This window comes from Phycodurus eques, chromosome 13, assembly GCF_024500275.1.
Source record: "Phycodurus eques isolate BA_2022a chromosome 13, UOR_Pequ_1.1, whole genome shotgun sequence".
Classification (NCBI taxonomy): Eukaryota; Metazoa; Chordata; class Actinopteri; order Syngnathiformes; family Syngnathidae; genus Phycodurus; species Phycodurus eques.
The window spans coordinates 22,279,997-22,297,106 of record NC_084537.1 but is presented as its reverse complement, the minus strand read 5'-3'; the positions used below and the strand labels follow the sequence as shown (position 1 = coordinate 22,297,106).

At 41.3% G+C, this 17,110-nt stretch overlaps 1 protein-coding gene across 3 annotated transcripts; it reads left to right on the top strand.

The window, feature by feature from the left end:
* Positions 1-2,665: 2,665 nt before the first annotated feature.
* Positions 2,666-16,945, top strand: rb1cc1 (RB1-inducible coiled-coil 1). Of its 3 annotated transcripts, none has more exons than XM_061694180.1 (23): positions 2,666-2,985; positions 3,640-3,763; positions 4,387-4,513; positions 4,915-5,085; positions 6,566-6,768; positions 7,569-7,974; positions 8,051-8,221; positions 8,405-8,589; positions 8,689-8,875; positions 8,956-9,037; positions 9,116-9,180; positions 9,263-9,366; positions 9,469-9,595; positions 10,016-11,892; positions 11,981-12,131; positions 12,474-12,582; positions 12,657-12,912; positions 13,020-13,071; positions 14,516-14,563; positions 14,763-14,821; positions 14,962-15,089; positions 15,210-15,280; positions 16,027-16,945. In XM_061694180.1, exons 2-23 carry the CDS (start codon positions 3,693-3,695, stop codon positions 16,102-16,104), a joined length of 4,728 nt encoding a protein of 1,575 aa, XP_061550164.1. In that variant the 5' UTR covers positions 2,666-2,985; positions 3,640-3,692; the 3' UTR covers positions 16,105-16,945. The 3 variants fall into 3 exon arrangements, with proteins under 3 accessions (XP_061550164.1, XP_061550163.1, XP_061550165.1); XM_061694179.1 differs by having other exon boundaries at positions 2,666-2,990; XM_061694181.1 differs by lacking the exons at positions 2,666-2,985; positions 3,640-3,763; positions 4,387-4,513; positions 6,566-6,768 and having other exon boundaries at positions 5,003-5,085.
* Positions 16,946-17,110: the final 165 nt, after the last annotated feature.

Genomic DNA, 17,110 nt, shown 5'->3' with positions numbered 1-17,110 from the left:
GACCTGATATACTGGCTCAATGCTGACTTCAATAATTATGGAATAAAAATATACATGGCTGTGAACTATACATTTAAGGACACAATTCCAAGAAGCAAATTAAACAATGTTGTTTATGCAGTGCAGTGTAGCGAGGAGTGCAATGACCACTACATTGGAGAACAAGTTCAATCAATCAATCAATCAATCAATCAAAAGATTTACGTAACCAGAATATAAAACCCACTGCCACTGGGGTCTCTTTTCCAAGATTGATCTGGCCAAGAAGGTATAACAATAACAATACATTGTATACATAACAAAACATGATAAAACTAAGCATAAAAGCATACAGGTAGATAAAAGAGCATAAAAGACCACAGGAGAATTATAATCAGAAAACTGTCTGTGTGAAGACTACATCCACCCAGAATTTCTTCATTTAAAGCATGGGTGTCAAACTAATTTTTGTCACGGGCCACGTTGTAGTTATGATTTCCCTTACGACTTTGAAACCCTATAAATGGTTAATCGCCTCATATTATTGCATATACACAACAAATATATGAATAACCAATTCTGAAATCAGAAGTAAAGGATACTTGGTTGTTCAGTTATTGTCAAAACAAAAAAAGGGGGATTGGTAAAAAAAAACAAAAAACACTTTAAATATTTTAACATTATTTATTACGGATGACAATTACAAATTTTGGTACAGATTTTTAGCAAGAATCGCAGGAGTTGATTCACATAATTTGCTTCACGGGCCACATAAAATGATATGGCGGGCCAGATCTGGCCCCCGGGCCTTGAGTTTGACACCTGTGATTTAAAGCAATTTAAACTTCCATCAATCCATATTCCGTACCGCTGTATCCTCACAGGGGTCGTGGGCGTGCTGGAGCCTGTCCAGGCCATCTTGGGGCGAGAGGCGGGGTGCACCCTGAACTGGTTGCCAGCCAATCGCAGGGCACATAGAAACAAACAACCATTCGTGCACACATTCACACCTACGGGCAATTTTAGAGTCTTCAATCAACCTACCACGCATGTTTTGGGGATGTGGGAGCTACAACCACAATTCCAATGAAGTTGGGACGTTGTGTTAAACAGAAATAAAAACAGAATACAATTATTTGCAAATCATGTTCGACTGATATTTAATTGAATACACTACAAAGACGAGATATTTAATGTTCAAACTGATAAACGTTATTGTTTTTAGCAAATAATCATTAACTTAGAATTTTATGGCCGCAACAAGTTCCAAAAAAGCTGGGACAGGGTCATGTTTACCACTGTGCTACATCACCTTTTCTTTTAACAACATTCAATAAACGTTTGGGAACTGAGGACACTAATTGCTGAAGCTTTGTAGGTGGAATTCTTTCACATTCTTGCTTGATGTAACGCTTCAGCTGTTCAACAGTCCGGGGTCTCCGTTGTCGTATTTTACGCTTCATAATGCGCCACACATTTTGAACGGGAGACAGGTCTGGACTGCAGGCAGGCCAGTCTAGTACCCGCACTCTTTTACCAGGATGCTGTAACACGTGCAGAATGTGGTTTGGCATGGTCTTGCTGACATAATCGTCCATGAAAAAGACGTTGCTTGGATGGCAGCATATGTTTTTCCAAAACCTGTATGTACCTTTCAGCATGAACGGTGCCTTCACAGATGTGTAAATTACCCGAGCCATTGGCACTAACACAGCCCCATACCATCACAGATGCTGGCTTTTGAACTTTGCGTCCATAACAGTCCGGATGTTTCTTTTCCTCTTTGGCCCAGAGGACACGACGTCCACAATTTCCAAAAACAATTTGAAATGTGGACTCGTAGGACGACAGACCACTTTTGACTGGAAATTGTCGGACATTCTCTCTGTGTTTAGGTTACTTGAAAATGAATGCTGGGTTACTTTGAACTTTTTTTGTGGCGAACACAAGTGCCGTCACGCATGCTGTGATCGCAACATCTTTGATCAACTGACAATAAATTGACAATAAATGTTAACCATACAATACCATAGTTGCAATCAATTCAATGCCCTCACAATGAAATGAACTGGGTGAATGAGAATATTCACAGACCAATTTCTGGAAAATAAATAAATCAATAAAAAAAGAAAACTAAACATAACCAATTTTATGTGTAAACTTTGTAGTAGTTGTTTCACTAAGTTAAAAAAAACTAAGTGTAGCATTCCTTGTAACAGAATATTCCTTCCTCGTCACTGTAGGCCACTTTCACCACACCCCTCCTACTGTTGCAGCAAAACACTTGGCTCCCCCTTCCTTTATTTTCCCACAATGCACATGGAAACAACCAAATCACGTAACGTACGCTCATGGGCGATTCGGCACTTTTCTCAAGATCAAACTTTTTTTGCCCAGAGTAATAGTAGTGTAATTTTAAAAACTGTATCTCGTGTTAATTTTATTTATGTTTGTGCAAATAATGAATACAAGTACCAACATTAAAAATACATTTGTACACCAGCCACAAAATCACTCCACATTTTGTCTTTATTTTAGTAAGACAATATTCGATGAGAAAAAAACCTTACGATATTCTCAGTTACTTCTCAGTAATTATATCTTTTAAATGGATGGACGGAAAATTAATGTGCAATCTTGTCTCTCGAAAGGGCCAAGCGATTAAGAACCGCCCACTTTAGATGACAACAACAAAACAGCGAGCGACTTCTATTAGCCGAGTTAGCTCCTCGGTATAAACAATAGCTAAGCTCCCTGGCCGTTTTGTTACACCATCCCGTGTGTGATATTAGCACAATTAGACCTATTTTAAAACGACAATGCTGTTCACGTTCACCATGGCTGTCAATAACCCGAGGCTAACCGCGAAGTCGAGCTAGCGTTATTAGCTCTATGTATGCCAAAGTAACGCGGCTTAGCTAGCTCGCTAGCGCGGTTGCTAGCTCGTTAGCTTAGCCAACTCGCCTTAGGTAAGGTGGACACTCAAGTGCGGGAGATGTGGCTAAAGTAAGGTAATACATTCGATTATGGACTGTTGTTTCACCGTGTAATGTCATATACATACTAATACACACATATAGCCGGTGATGTCCGGTTGTTTCGCTGTTAAATATTTTTACATTTTCATCGACGGCCGCCGTCCAGGCGTTAGCGCGACAGCCGTGTTATGCTCACGGCTACTTAGCGCAGTTAGGTGTGCTATCTTTACAGACTGACTACTAACAGATGCCACTCAAGTCCATTTTAGCTATAGAAAAGAACAGGATTGATCTCAAGGAGCATTTACATACATACAAAGCCAGGTCCTTCACACACACGAACAATAACTAGAAAACAAACAAACACAGATGACAATCAGTTGTCCCTTTTGTGACCCCTTAAAACTGAAGGGTCTCGAGATTAATGACTTTTTAATGCACCCAACATTGTTACCAATATTTGCTGGTGAATCGTGTTGAGTTATGTTGCCAGGCCCAGTAACGTATTATTAGGTGAAAAAGTCAACGTGTTTTTTATGTAGAGCTAACAACGTTTTGGGCATTTAGTGGAAACCTGTATTACAGATGCCACGGATCCTCTTTGATTATGACAGGAATAACTTGTAAACTGGCAACGGCTGGGAGGACGTGTTTCATTTTGTGTGTGTTTGCTTTTTTGCAGGGTGGCCTCGGGAGACTAAATGAACAAGTGGCAAGACCAGCGGTCGATTCAACATGAAGTTGTATGTGTTCCAGGTTAACAATGGCAGCACACTGACATTTGACACCGATCTCGCTGTCCAAACGTAAGGGAAATGGCCACTCAGCACCCTAAAGTGCTTGTCTTCCAGCTATTTTGACATATATCTAATAAGGGCTGTCACAATCAAATATTTTTTTTTAGAATTGATTGTTCCATCGAATTGCAAAATCATTTTTTTCTGATTACTGTTTATTAACTGGTTATTGTGGTTTATTTGTCATTGTTTGACAGTTAAACAAAAACAAATCAATGACAATTAAGCAGTATCACACAAGAGGGAGTGATGTTGCACTCAGCAACATTTTTTAAACGTAAGAGTTACGAGGCAGCAAATAATCATGTTCGTAATAGAAGAAACAACTGAGTATTATTTTTCCATAAATTGATTATGATTCAGTTACTGGTTTGGTCTGTAGCATTTAAAGGAAAAAAAAGGAAAAACATGTTGATCATTGTTCTCCGAAGTTATAGCAGATGTTTGCAAGTGCCTTATTTCAATTAAACAAAAGAATAAACAAAACATGCCAATTTTAATTTCAACAATGGCTCTCAATGATGAATCGATTATCAAAATAGTTGTGGATTCGTTTGATGATCGATTAGTTTTTGATCAATCGATTGTGACTTGTGACACCTCCGGATCTAACTTTCCTTTTGCTTTCTTAGTGTCCTGGAGCTTAAACATGCCATCCAGGCTAAATATAAGATTGCAATTCAACATCAAATCCTTGTTGTCAATGGAGGGGAATGTATGGCTGCGGAGAGGCGTGTCTGCAGCTACAGTGCGGGCACTGTAAGTGTATAATTATTTTATTTTCACACCCACTACTAAGACAAGGGTGGTTTGATATGGCTTGCCATGTAATTCTAACAACTTCAAAGTAGCTACAGGTATGTGCCCAAAAATTTGAATATTGAAAGTCTATTTATTTCAATAATTTGTTTCCAAAAGTGAAACTTTTGTAATATTAATTCACTGCACACCAAGTGAAATATTTCAAGCCTTTGTTTCAATTTTGATGATTATGGCAGAAAGAAAAAAAAAAAAATCTCGACACATTAAATTATTTGTACAACTAAGAATACAACTAACCAAGAATACAACAATATACTACTTACTACTTTCCGAGTAGTAAGAATTTGCACAAACCCACACATTGTGTTGAGTCACTATTTGTCTTCATTTGTTTCCAGGAAACAAACCCCATATTCCTGTTCAACAAGGAGATGATCTTGTCTGACCGGGATCCAACAATCCCCAAAACCACCTTCTCCATTGAGAGTGAGATTCAGGTGAAGGTGGAAGAGTCGCTACTGATGCCAGCCGTCTTTCACACCGTTGCCTCTCGAACACAACTTGCTCTGGTAATTGACCATTTGTAAAACACTTTCTAAACAATGTTGAACATTGCCTCTTTTCTTTTATTCAGACCTCGATACATAGTTGTCTAACACTGGGCTTGTTCACATTGTTTGTTCGTAACAGTACTTGAGCCAAAATGGGTATTTCTTATCAATTCATCAAAGGTTTTGAACAGATTCGGATTAAATTGAACATGAAGCTTCACCCTGGTCCAATGATGAATTCATTCGTAGATGTATTTCGTCAAATTGTGTGCCCTGATCCTAATTTACAAGAGTAACTCAGAAAGTTGTGAAGTGAACTGGTTTGGTACCAGTGTTGCCATAGTTACCTTGTAAAAGTAACTTAGTTACATCACTGATTGCTTGATTTCGGAAGTAACAAAATTAGAAAAAGTAACTTTTTAGTTACTTTCAGCAGCTGTCAAGTGGCAGGAATATCACTTATCCACAGTACAAAAAAAGCATTAGCTTAACCGTACCAATTATTTGGTAATGTACGCCACCCAAGTTACAGAATGATGTCATCAACATGAAAAAATAACTTAAATATGAGTGTAGTTGAAGCCACATTATTTGACCAACTTAGAGCAACTTGACATGCCAAATTGCCACCTAAATATAAACAAGCATACCATTCTCAGTACACGCCTTTAAAGACTCTAAACTGATAGATCGATCGACAGACAGACTGTTGCAACCCTGCTGATTGTGTGGGCGTCCATGAAGGCGGCTGTGTGTGTGTGTGTGTGTGTGTGTGCGCGCGTGCGCGCGCGCATAGTATACAACGAACCTTAGTATTGTCCTCTTTAGAGTAACTCGGAAGTAGTGACTGTATTTCCAGTTTTAGTGAGCCAATCCCTCGTCAGAGTCGTCAGCGTCCATTGTGTTTGCGCCGCTAGCTGCTTGGGTACACGTGAGTTGACTATGTGCGGAAAACGTGCAACATGTCACGTGACGTCATTGTCCCAGACGGCTCCGTTGATAAATATTTCATCTTTTTTCGTTATTGTACTTAAGTCATTGTGTACATTTTAGTTATGGATAGTTAATAATAGAGTGTGTTTTGTGTTTTATTAGTCATTACTAAAACAAAGGCTGAAAATTGGTCTTCACTTATGACATGCACCGTGACTGAATCAAGTGTCCTAGTTATTGACTTGCCTCATGTTCCCAAGCACTGTACTTTAATGATAAATATCTGTTGCCTGACGATAAATAGGATAGTATGCAAAAGCATGCTAAACTCTGGTTCTCGTGAAAAAAAAAGTAACTATTGCCAGCTAAATCAAAGTAACTGTAATCTATCTACTCTAAAATAAAAGGTATCGGGTTAGATTACTTACCATGATGTCACCGGATCAATGAATTATGAAATTAAAGCCGATCAGCATAAAATGCTAATTATCAGTCGATACCGATAAGGCCAATAAAATCGGCGTAAAGTCTAATAATATGAGGTGGTGTTCTGCTTGCTGTGCAGGAAATGTATGAAGTTGCCAATAAGCTTAGTTCGTTCTGTGAACGCTTGGTTCATGATGAACACCTCCAGCACCAAGGATGGGCCGCCATCATGGCCAACCTGGACGACTGCACGCTGTCTTATCAGAAGCTACTGTTAAAATTTGACACTGCGTACTCGACATATCAGCACGACCTGGAGGAAATTAAGTTTAAACTCACAAAGTAAGTTTTTTTTTCATTTAGCTTTGCTTTACTGTCATGCACGTATAAAGATAAGTTAACTTTGACGCATGAGGGAGATTTTGGCATGTGTCTGGGAGGTGTGTCTCTTTTTCCAATTACGACTAAATACAGCTGACTTTGCGGTGTACATTCAGTTCTTTTAACATGATGTTTACAAACAGGTGCATCTTAATAAAATAGAATGTCCCAATTTATTTCAGTAGCTAACTCAAAAAGTGAAACGTGTGAAAGTGTATTTATTACAGAGTGAAATGTATAATATATTATCATTTTTATGATTATGTCTTACAATTAACGTTAACCCCAAATTTACTATCTCAAGAAATTTGAATATTAAATAAGAAACCATCAAAATTGTATTTAAATTTCTGAAATTATTTTCCTCTTAATTAATCTGTGGTGGAACGGTGGACGACTGGTTAGCCTCACAGTTCTGAGGACCGCTGTTCAAATTCCGGCCCCGCCTGTGTGGAGTTTGCATGTTCTTCCCGTGCCCGCGTGGGTTTTCTCCGACCGTAGTGAGGATAAGCGGAATGGAAGATGAATGAATGAAGAATTAATCTGTATAGTGAGTCTGAAACGATTTTCTGAAATAAATGAACTTTCTTACAATATACTAATTTATTGCGACGTGCCTGCATTGTCGCTTCAGCGCTATTGTACTCAGCCAGGACGTGTATTACTGTCTCTCTACTATTTCCGGTTCTGTGGTTGTCACCTTTCTTCTTTGCCTTCACTTTTTTATCCTGCTTTGCCTTAATTATCCTTAATTGTTACAGACTTGGGACAGCAGTCTCTGTGATGGCCAGGATCCCTCTGCTGGAATGTTTGACGAGACAAAGTCACAGAGAGCAGATGAAGAAATCCGCCTCCACAACGGAGAAAGATTCCGACGAGACGGAAGAAGAAAAATCCACCGACTCTGTGCTATGTGCCCCCGCTTCACAGCAGGGCCACAAAGTACCAGGTTCTGCAGAGACGTCCAAGTGCGAAGGTGCTGGTGAACGGGACACGTGTCAAATGGCGCACAGCGGAGGGCTTAGGGCCGCGCTGCTGGATGAAGACATCCCCACGCTCGGCCATGTGCCCCAATTCAATGTCACGCTCTTGGACTGGATCAATGTGCAGGATCGACCTAATGATGTAGAGTCTGTTGTAAGGAAATGCTTTGAGTCCATCAACAGGGTGAGCCGTTAATTAAAAAAGTAGTCCTCATAAATGTACAGTGGATAAAAATAATCTTGTAATTGTTTTCTGACAGCTTGACCCACGGATCATTCAACCCTTCCTGGCAGACTGTCGCGACACCATCGCCAAGCTGGATAATCAAAACATGAAAGCCATCAAGGGGCTGGAGGACCGGCTGTACGCTCTCGACCAGATGATCGCAAGCTGCAAGAAGTTGGTCAATGAACAAAAAGAACTTGCTCAGGTATGTAACGTGTACGATCAACGACTGTTAACTTCCAAACAACACAGCAGTTGACGTGGATTTGTTCGGATTTTCAAGTCAAACCCAAATATTGGGGGGGAAAAAAGGGAATTAGTTTAACCACTCCAAAACTTTGTAGGAGAGTGTATTGTATTTATTGAGTTTTATATGGATCACTTACAGGGATTTTTAGCCAATCAGAAGCGGGCTGAAAACCTGAAGGACACATCTGTTCTGCCCGACCTGTGTCTGAGTCACACCAACCAGCTGATGATCATGTTGAACAACCACAGGAAGCTGCTGGACATCAAAAAGAAGTGCACCACTGCCAAACAGGAGCTTGCAAACAACCTACAAGTCCGACTCAAGTAATGTCCTTCAAGCACTTTCTTCGAGTCCGTGTTGCAGTTGACTGCTTTTCATTTCATGCTCATTTTCTCCACCTGTCATCTTAATCTTTGCACCAGATGGTGCTGCTATGTGATGCTCCATGCAGACCAGGATGGTGAGAAGCTTCAAGCTCTCCTCCGACTCCTCACCGAGCTCGTGGAAAGGGTGCGTGTGGTGGAAGCCCTCAGTACAGTCCCCCAGATGTACTGCTTGGCGGTGGTGGAAGTCGTCCGTAGGAAAATGTTCGTACGACACTATAGAGAGGTCCGTGGTTTTGTCTGTCGTATTATTTCTGTGTGTTGGGTATGGCCACACAAACTGGCAATTGTTTTTGTTTTCCAAAGTGGGCTTATGCACTTGTGAAAGATGGCAAACAACTGTACGAGGCGGAGAAGTTCAAAAGGGAGACGTTCGGGAAACTCTTCAGTAAGGCAAAACAATGCTGACCTCATCTGTTACTTGTTGACGTCTCCCATGAGATAATGACTCGAATTTCTTTTTCAGGAAAGTCCTTCCTCCGAAATCGCTTGTTTCGAGGGCTTGATGCGTGGCCTCCGACATCATTTTGTGTAAGGCATTATGTTTCTTAAATATCATTTTAACCTGATTTTATTCATCCATTTTATTTACTCTGCTTTTGATTGTTCACAGACACGGAAACCTCGAAGATTTGATGATGAACTTCCAGACATCTCCCTTGATGACTTGCAATACTTGAAGTCGTGTTGTCCTGCGGAGGTGCAGCCTTTCCTCATGTGAGCCTTACCAACAATGTTTGTATGGCAGTGCAATTGTGAAATTTTAATTCAGTTCCAAAATCTTCAAAATCCATCCTATAATACTCTTTGTCTTGGTAGGGTGCCGACGATGTGTGACTTTGAGCCCTTGAATCGGCACGTGGAGAAGCTCCATCAGCTGGTCCAAGCTGCACAGAGTTTGGACGAGATGTCTCAAACTATCACTAACCTGCTGAGTGAACAAAGGGTAAATCCATATCTTTCAAAGGTGGTTTACTCTCATTATTCAACATAGAAAGTTGTCTGAACTTGTCATGAGGTTATCTGATGATCTAAAATAAAATGGCTTATGTACAGATATATTGGGACACACAGGAAGTGAATATATGGCGCTTAAGTCCTTTCGGGAGAATGTACGAGATTTTGAGTGTTTGTCTGTTCATCCATCACCCACATATGCTCATAAAACAATGTAAGCATTTGTTTGATGGTTGCGTCAAAGTTTTGTATGCATTTAATGTGGCAAAAAGAATTGGGAAAAAAACGCCCCCACCTTGTAGTTAAGGCAGTTTGTTGAAATATATCCTTTTCGAGTGTTTATTTTTGAAGTGTCAAAATTATGGAAATTATCACATTTGTCTTCACTGTGTCTTTTTTTTCTTTCAAGGTATCATGTAGCCAGAGCTCGCACAGGTCAAACGTGTTGACGCCGAGGTCTGCAGAGACCCCACCTGGGCTGGCCGCAACCTCCAAAGCTCCCGCCTCTCTCAGCCTTCAAGGAGCCAGCTCTCGTCCGCTACACGTTCCCGCCCCTTTAGAAGACCTTTCTCCGGACAGCATTGACGCGCAGACGTTTGACTTTGAAACCATCGGCCATCCCAACATGGATCCCGTCCTGCAACCTGGCTCCCTGGACCTGGATTCCCTGGCGGAGAGCCCAGAGTCCGACTTCATGTCCGCCGTCAATGTATTTGTGATAGAGGATAACCTAACCTCCCCGAACCCCATCAGTGACCCGACCAGCCCCGAAATGATGGTGGAATCTTTGTACTCGTCCGTCATCAACGCCATCGACAACAAGCGCATGCAGGACACCACAACGCTGGAGAGGGAGAAGACCAGAATTGCCGTGCTCCATCAAGCGATGGACAACTATCGATTGGCTGCGGAGGAGTCCCACTCCAACTTGAGGTGTTTAAAGGACGACTTGTGTCGCTTGCGAAGTCAGGTCTTGAAAGAACAAAACGACTTTGGCTTTTCCCTGAGGAGTGTAAGCACAGAGGTTCGCGACATGGTGGACAACATCTGCCAGGCGCTTGAACTGGAGCTTAAAGAGCAGCACCAGAGCGAGCTAGTCGCTGTTCAGCAAGCGTATGAGAAGCAGGTTCGCGTGCTAACAGAGGACAACCAAGTCAACCAGAGCATCGTGCGAGATGTGCAGCGAGCCATGCTGGAGCTTGAGGGGCTGATGGAGCGCAAAGAAAAAGAACTCACCCACCTGGAGGGTGACAAGGTGCTTTGGCTCGAAATGGAGAGCAGCCTGAGAGAGAAGATCAAGAAGTCGGAGGAGCTGATGAGCGATCGAGCTGCGGAGCACGAGAAGCTCTTGGCTTGCAGAGACTCTCTGAAAAGTCAGCTGGAGAATTTGCATTTCGAGATCGAACGTGGCCAGCAGAAGATCAGGCAGGAGCTGGAGGCTGAGGCGCAGTTGCAGTTGAAGGAGCTTGAGGATAGAATGAAGGTGGAACATACAGCAGAAGTGGGTAACCTCAAAGGGGATCATCAGGAGGCTTTGGAACACATTGCTGTTGACAACATGGCTAAGCTAAAGGAGATAAGAGAACACCATAACACTGCTCTGAAAGAGAAAGACCTTCAAATAAAAGACCTGGAGGTTCGCTTTGCCGATCTTGCAGAACTGCGTTGCAAAGTGGAGATGGAGTTGGCTCTCAAAGAAACAGAATTAGATGAGGCGAGGGTCCTCCTGGAGGAGACAAAGATGCAGCAGGCCGAGGCAGTGAGCTCCCAGGTAGCAGCGGAGACGCAAGTACTCAAAGAAGAGCTTGCAAAGACCAAAGAAGAGTTACAGGTGAAAAATGAGGAGTACGAGATGGACAGAGCCGAGCTGAAGAGCCTCTTGAAGATTGAGAAGGACCACTGCATATCGGAGCTGGTGGACAGACATGAGAAGGAGATGGCGCTTTTGCAAAGCGAGCTATCCTCCCTGCAGCAGCAGGCCCAGGATGATGACAGGAGCCAAGCCGAGCAGCTACAGAGCCTCAAACGAGAGTTGGACCAGCAGGTGTCTTCTCTAAATGAAGAAAAGGAGCTGCAGTTGAGGAATTTTCAAGAACTGGAGCAAGAGTTGAGGACTATGAGCAGTAATCTGCAGGCAGAAAACAAACTTTTAAGTAAAAGACTAGAGGAGGAAGGCTCAGATGAGGCTTTGAAGATGTTGCAGCTGAAAAATAAGGAGATGGAAAACAGACTATCTGACAGGATTCGACAACTTGAAAATGAGCTTCGAGAAAGGCCGTTATCGGGGTAAACGTTCTGACAAACTCACCACAAAGTCTTGAACATTTTAAATCCAATCAATCAATTAAATATAAAATTGGACACTGCTTTTCAGTGAGACAGCGCTACCAGTGTGCACCGAGAGCCCCACAGATACACCTCTCTCTCTGGACTCGGCTTCCCTGCAGACACAGCTGGAGCTCCTGGAGAGGAGGAAGAATGAGGAGATCCAGAACCTCAAGACCTCCTTGATAGCAGAACAACAGGTTTTTACTTCTACTATTGGTACCACGATTTGCATTGCTTTGGCCAATACACCGAAGATTTAAAAGCATTCTTGTTAAAGGAGGCATATTATGCATATCAAAACTCTGTCATGCTTATGTCTAGGTGCTGTATAAATGAATTTTACTTGGTTTTGAAAGAAAGGGGAAAAGCCGTCTCACAAGGTGGAAATGCGTTTGCAACTTAGTCTTGTGATAGCATTGCATTTTCTTGTCATATGCCACCTCCCCAATGACTGAATGGCACTTCCTTCCAAGGTATTTGTATTTCCATGTTGATGACCTACAAGTTCTTGTGTATCAAGTCTTGGTGTCTTTCTTTAGACAAACTTCAACACTGTTGTGACGCGTGAAAGGCTGAAGAAGGAGCAGATCATCAGTGAGCTCACAGAGAAGCTGCAGAATGTCACTCAACAGCAGGAAAAGGACAAAGGTGAGCGCCTCTAATGTCCTCTTGTATTTCACGTGAAGAGCACCAGATGACAACATCATTGTTTGTGCGTGCAGCTTTGATAGAGACTCTCTCTGAGGACCGAGCCAGCGTGATGCAGGAGAAGAAGCACCTGGAAGAGGAGCTGAACCGCCTGCGTAGCACCACTCCAGTTTCCTCGGCCATCTTCACCACCCACTCGTCGGCGCACGAGGTCACCGGAGCGTGTTCCTCCGAGCTCCTGGCCGATACCGACAGACTGACCTCTGTGGCCACCTTGACGGACGATGAGCATGTCGACTCTGCAGTGGAGGCCAGCATGGTGACAGTCCAGTGAGCATCACATTTAAATACTAACACAAATGGCTTTATTAACATTAGCATTAACAATTACTGTACAATTGTCTGCATACCTTAATTGTTCTCTTTTTTGTGTGTAGTGATAACATCTTCATGTCAGAGGAAAAGCAGAGGATACTCTTACTTGAGAGGGTATTTACACACACACACTTTGCATTAGCCAAACTTCTGCCAAATGGTTCACGTCAGTTCAGTTTGGAACGGTAAATCCTGATCTGGCTTGTGTTTCTACGTTTTAAGCTACTATCTTCATAAAAACTGTGACGTCATAGCAGTGAGGGAGGGTAACCCAACAAAGAGGCCACACAGTGAACAGATGAACTGCAATGGAGGATAACCACCATCTTGTGCTTTTCCTTCTGGTTTTGCTACCACTTTACAATAACCTTCATTCAACCTTAAACGGTTGTCAGTGATCACTTTTCAGAAGTGTTGGTGCACTATTTGACAAGTTCAGACTACAGTGAGCCTCTCGCATATTTGCAGTCCGGCATTCCCAAATTCGTCCATTTGCGAATTATTTTTTGGAACCTATCCTCCGTTATTCAGTAAAAATAAATAAATAAATAAATAAAATAAGTCATCTACCGTATTTTCACGACCATAAGGCACAATTAAAAGTCTTAAATATTCTTCAAAATGGACGGTGCGCCTTATAATGCGCCGCGCCTTATGTGTGCACCGGGTTCCAACATCTATAAATGTGCTGTGATGAGCCTCCGCTTGACTTTAAAAACAAAAACAAAAAAAAGTCATTATTTATTTATTTTTTATTTTTTTTTTCTACCGCTTGACTGACTGGGAGCATTTCGCTGCTTATACAGAGGAAAAGCGGACGGCGGTGCGCCTTATGTATGTGTTAAATACAGAAATAGACCCTGTAAGTGAGACTGTGCGTTTTAATACGGTGCGCCCTATGGTCGAGAAAATACGGTTCATTATTTATTTTATTTTTTGACTAATATGTAAGTATTACTTTGGCGCCATCTGGTGACATGTTTATTGTAAACAACTATGTTGGACTGAGGGGAGGAGCTTCATTTAGTCAGGCCTCGTCTAGCGTTGTCTAATTGGGAAAAAAATGCTTTGCTGCCATCTTGTGGTATATATTGACAATTACAAAACGTTTACGGTGGGGATTGATTATACTGGCGGATTTTCTATATTTGTGGCAGGGCTCGGTTTGTTGCTCAGTCTGAAATGCTCCCACGCTTTCGTCATTTTGTCTTTTTTTTCCCCCCCACAGTTGTCTTCTCTGATGTCATCACGATCGTCGCGCTCCTTGAATCAAATAAGTTCGCGTCGCTTCTGCCTCCTTCCCTCGCGTAGGTTACGTAAGCACATTGTGCCTGTGCGTCCCTTAAGCTTCGCAATTAAATAAACGGTTCCCCAAAGCAGAGAAAATAAATTTTTCCTGCCACTTGATTTCCTGATAGTCCATTCAACTTGTGGTGATGGAAATGCGAAAACCTTGCCAAGCCACTGAACCCAAAGCGTGCTGCTCGGTGGAAAGAGAAAGATAGAGATAACTGAACTGTTTGTGTGGTTTAATCATGTTTATCATGATTTGTTTCAGACGTTACACATGAAGGAGGAAGAGAACAAGCGCCTCAGTCAAAGACTGGTCAGTCCACCATTGCTGCTATGCTCGAGCTGTTCCACTAGGTGGAAGCAGCATCAAAGAGTATAATTATAACTGAACCGACAGACAATTTGTAGCCATGAAACTAAAAAGGATAAAAAAAAAAAAAGACAGACAAATATCGAGACATGGCGTGTTTTACACAGGTAACATTGCTGTTTTTTTGTTTGTTTGCTCTTAGATGTCTCAAAGCATGTCTTCAGTGTCCTCGCGGCATTCTGACAAAATCGCCATTAGAGAGTAAGTGAACAGATGATTTCACAAGCAAATGCTGATGGCTTTTTGATTCACCTAACAGTTGAGACTGTCAACGAACACGCCACCATTATGTGCTTAATTCCATAACTGGCTTCATGCCTTTTTGTGTTTACTTGCGTCAGTTTTCAGGTAGGCGATTTGGTTCTCATCATCCTGGATGAAAGACACGACAACTACGTGCTGTTCACCGTTGGCCCCACGCTCTACTTCCTGCACTCTGAGTCGCTCACTGCGCTCGACCTCAAACCGGGTTAGAGATGAAGCTTTGGAGTCTATAATACAGTTTACAGTTTGTGTCAGCTAAAACGGTTTGTTTGTTTTTTTTACATATAAATAATGCATGTGTTTAACAAGCCTGTATGTTGTGTAGCCTCGGGGACGTCAAGGCGGCCGTGGGTGCTCGGAAAAGTGATGGAGAAGGAGTATTGCCAGGCTAAAAAGGTATTTAATGAGAGTATAACAAGCCCAGTGTTTAAGGTGGATATTTGTGTATCAATCTCTTGCTCTGTGTTTGGAATCACTCCCTATCCACTATATAGTGCACATACATTACACACACACTCACACACACACACACACACATATATATATATATATATATATATATATATATATATATATATATATATACACACACATACACACACACACACACATTCCCATTTTGTAATGTTGTTCAAATGTGTAATGATGAAGTTATGTATCGCACAATGCATCTTGAAAAGCAATGAGCAATGATGCTCACTAAAAAAATCAAGTACATCCTATGCTGCATTGCTCCAATACAGAAAAATTATTTTCAGTTTCAGGGGTATTGTTTAATGCGTTGTGGTGCGAAAAGATCCTCTCAACAAATAGAGCAAGAAACCACAACATTGATGGACGTTAAGTGCTTTGGTTGTATTAATTCTGTGAAGTAAACTCATCTTAAAATGATGTCATGGTTTTATAATTCATGAATGTGTCCCATATTTATTACTGAAGGCATATCAGCTGATCTGCTACATTGTAATGATGTAATTAAGAGCATGCCCAATTAGTGTTCAAAAATTATTTGATCTATATAAAAAATTGATGATATAGTGATTAGGGAGGAATGAGTCAATGATTCTGAACACAGCCGTTGTCTTTAATTTTTTTTTTCTGCTTTGGGCCTTACAAAAGCTCTTCCTGTGTTCTCTTACCAGGCCCAGAACAGATTCAAGGTTCCTCTAGGAACCAAATTCTACAGAGTCAAAGCTGTTCCGTGGAACAGAAGAGTTTAATAACCAGGTCATATAAAATGTAGAAATTATCTACCCCCCCCCCCTCCCCCCAAGACATAGCATTTCACTTGAAAGAAGAAGAAGAAAAAAAAAATGTCGCCATCATGCAATTTTTAAGTTGAAAACATTCACCTGCTACCACTTTTTGTTTTCTTTTCAAGCTAAATTTGGTTTTGTGGACCAAATGCTATTAACATGATTAATTACGGCGTTGCCCTATACACTATGGCATTAAGCCGTGTGACCTGTGTGTAAAAACAGAACAAAATGTATACAGCATTAGTTTTCAGCATTATCAGCATTTGTCCTTTTGTGGAAAATACTGTTGTCATTATTAAACGAATTAAATGAAGACAAAAAAATATATACACTACATTTATGTTTATGGAGGAATGTTCATGGCATGCATATTGATACTTTTTTTTTTTTTGATTTGACCTATCTAAATAAGTGTCGTAATGGGAAAATGTAGTTGTTCCTCACAGCAAAGCAGTCAGGCCCTCTTGTGAATACTGTCATATACATTATTATTATTATTATTATGCCTGAGTGGGGGACAAACGAGTCACCTTTGCAATCCTGAAAATGCACTTTGAAAAACAAGGAGAAAAAAAAACAAACAAACAAAAGATGCTTTTTGGGAAACAACTGAGCTTTAGTGATGATTATTGTCAATAATCATGCACAAACTTTCCGGTAGAAAATGGAGAAAGGAACTCTGTGTGACCGTGTTTCATGATGAGAGAACATTGTACATTGCCCATCAGATCTCACGTGTAATAAGAAAATGACTGTATTGCAAAAGAATTTTTGAAACAATAAAGGATGGATCCCAAATACACACTTTCACTGCGTTTACCTGTTTGTATGTGGTGAAATCCAAATTGATTGCATTTGAGATTTGGCACTCACACGTTCTTTAACATAACTCAAGTTAGCTTAGCAAAAAAAATAAAAAATCTCAACCTGCTGCTCCATAGCTCAATTTTGCCTTAACCATATCAAT

Coding starts and splice junctions, on each gene's coding strand:
- rb1cc1 (XM_061694180.1), top strand. CDS start 3,693: ATGAAGTTGTATGTGTTCCAGGTTAACAATGGCAGCACACTGACATTT. Junction 9,038..9,115: donor GACGTTCGGGAAACTCTTCA/GTAAGGCAAAAC, acceptor TTTCTTTTTCAG/GAAAGTCCTTCCTCCGAAAT. Junction 9,181..9,262: donor GGCCTCCGACATCATTTTGT/GTAAGGCATTAT, acceptor GATTGTTCACAG/ACACGGAAACCTCGAAGATT.